We start from the raw sequence: 2,523 nt of genomic DNA, 5'->3' as shown, positions 1-2,523 counted from the left end.
GCCTCTCATAATCCCTGCAACAACAAACGGAACGTAAGTTCTAACTTCTGTGATTTGCTTTCTCTGGAAGAAACAATTGTAGTAATCGTTTCCTCCCCATTCCCCCATTATTACTATCGAGTTTTTCAAATTCTCCGCACATCTCGAACCACAAGTCGATTGGAGATGCGTTTTGAACCAATTTAATTGATTCGAAAGCGGAGTGTTCCATGTGGGTAACCGGATGTTACGAGCAGTCCAGAAGGATGTATCGAGGGCGGTAGCTCCGGCGACGGCGAAATTTACTCCTTGACTGAAAGATGCGCCTCTGTCTAAATAAGCATTGAGGAATGAGAGTTTGAATGACTGAGAAATGAAATCGGTGATAACGCGGCCGTTGGAGAAGCGGCCGGTGGGTCTTCTGAAGAAAGTTTCGCCGTAAGGGGAACGGTCGGCGCGGAAGATGATGGAAGCGCCGGGAGTACGGATGACATTTCCGGCATCGGCGAGGGAGTCGCCGAGTTGGTAGACGGAGTTAACGTTGCATTTAGTTTGGGCAGATGAAGGAGAAAAGAAGAATAATGTGATGAGTAAAAGGGATAAGGAAAATTGGGTAAGAGAGAGAGTCGACATTGAAGAATGTTTTTTGCTGCAAAATGGAATCCATTCACGTGCTACTTATAGAATGGTAGATCCCGTTTGATCATTAGATATGGAATTATGATATAAAATTATATCTAAATATCAATTTTTTGTTTGGATATGCAATATTGATTTGTAAGTTGTATTTTTATACTTATAAATATAAAATTTTCATAAATTGTAAAAATTATCATAATTGTCTTAATTTTCTTTATGTAGTCTAATCGAATAAGCAAAAGTTCATACAGTATATTACACTATAGCAAAAAAAAAATTTAAAATAAATATATGATATTTATTGATCGAATTTTAGCTCAATAAAAAAGTAATTTGAAAATGAGTTGTACTATGCTACTCTTTAATAAAACTGAACATGGTCAATAATTTAGGGATATGTGTTGGTCGTTTCGGTTTGAATTTTATAAGTTTTACTTATTGATTATCGATTTGTAGATATGCTAAATCATTAAAATATTGACTTATCGACTATTGATTTATCGGTTATTAATTGTTATTGTGTTAACCATTAAGATTTGACACAAAAAAAAACAATGAAAAACACTTAGAAACAAGGTGATAAAACAAATGAACCACGCAAATAAGTTCACATATTGCATCTTTTCTCAAAAGCAAACACTTTTATATTGTAGAATAACCAAAAGTTTAAAATTACCAAAAATAAAGTATAAAACTAACTCTAAGTCGAGGATTTTATATACAAAATGATACTCCCTCTGTCCCAATTTATGTGACACATTTCGTTTTTCGAGAGTCAAACAGTTTAAGTTTGACTGAGAATTTGCTCATGAAATCTTCAAATTTTTTAAAATGAAATTTATATATTTATAAACTACATAAAAAGTACTTTAAGTCACAATAATTAATAATTCAAAATATTTAAAAGATATATGAAAAAATTACGGTCAAAGATAGACTTGTTTGAATCTCGAAATTCGAAATGTGTCACATAAATTGGAACAGAGGGAGTATATATATAATTATTTAATTTATTATCGAGTTATTGGTTAAACCGTTAAGAATGAATAACTCGATAACAAAAATAACTAAAACCATTATAAAAACCCCTAAACCAATAACTCATTAAAAATAAATCAATAATTATTTTTCGGTTTAGGTTATCAATATCAATTTGATTTTAAACAGCCTTAATTAATATCATTAGTAATTATATCATCGTATTCATATTCTGCGAATTTTTCATCGCCCCTTTGATATTTATTGAATCAAAGGCAAATATGTAAAAACAAAATTCAACAACTTTTTAAATTTTTTAAATAAGTCAATTATTTTGAACTATAAAAACAATGTCAATAATTTCGTAGTGTGTCAGCTGTTGAGTGGTTGGTTGTCACTTTAATTTGTTTTTTTTTCTTCATTTATGGTTTTAGTTTTATTTAATGACAAAAATGATTAAACCTTTTGGCTTTTTGACTGGTAATCCATTCATCAAGTGGCATCAAAAATAGAATCTAGTAGTATTATTTTTACGTGAAGGAGTACATGTGGGTCAAATCACACTTTATTTTCTGTCTCAAATTTGATATATGGGGATTTTAGTCTATTTTAAAAAGAATGATTTATTTATTTTTTTTGGTGATATTTTAATTTTAGTTTTTCATGTAATATGCTTAAAATTATAAGATTAAAAATATATTTTTAGTATATTTAGCATAACTTTAGCTTAGGACTATAAAATTGAAAAATCTTTTTTAATTTTTTAAATTTTATGTTAAGTTAAATTAGACCATTTTTTTACAAAGGAGAAAATAGTATTGTTTTATAAAAGAATTAACTGAATTTGTACGCTGTCGTTTTAGAAACTACTCCTACATGAAAAACTACTAAACATACTTATTAAAAATAAAATTAGAAGATATATTT

At 29.2% G+C, this 2,523-nt stretch overlaps 1 protein-coding gene across 1 annotated transcript; it reads right to left on the bottom strand.

Moving 5' to 3' along the window:
• Positions 1-6: 6 nt before the first annotated feature.
• On the bottom strand, positions 7-626 carry LOC125851788 (acetylajmalan esterase-like; the record flags this gene model as incomplete). The annotated part of the gene is made up of 1 exon (XM_049531535.1): positions 7-626. A coding segment is annotated over exon 1 (606 nt), but the record flags the coding sequence as incomplete, so codon positions are not given.
• Between the last annotated feature and the right edge of the window lie 1,897 nt (positions 627-2,523).

Source organism: Solanum stenotomum, unplaced genomic scaffold, assembly GCF_019186545.1.
Source record: "Solanum stenotomum isolate F172 unplaced genomic scaffold, ASM1918654v1 scaffold30087, whole genome shotgun sequence".
Classification (NCBI taxonomy): domain Eukaryota; kingdom Viridiplantae; phylum Streptophyta; class Magnoliopsida; order Solanales; family Solanaceae; genus Solanum; species Solanum stenotomum.
This window is presented reverse-complemented; position numbering and strand designations above follow the sequence as displayed.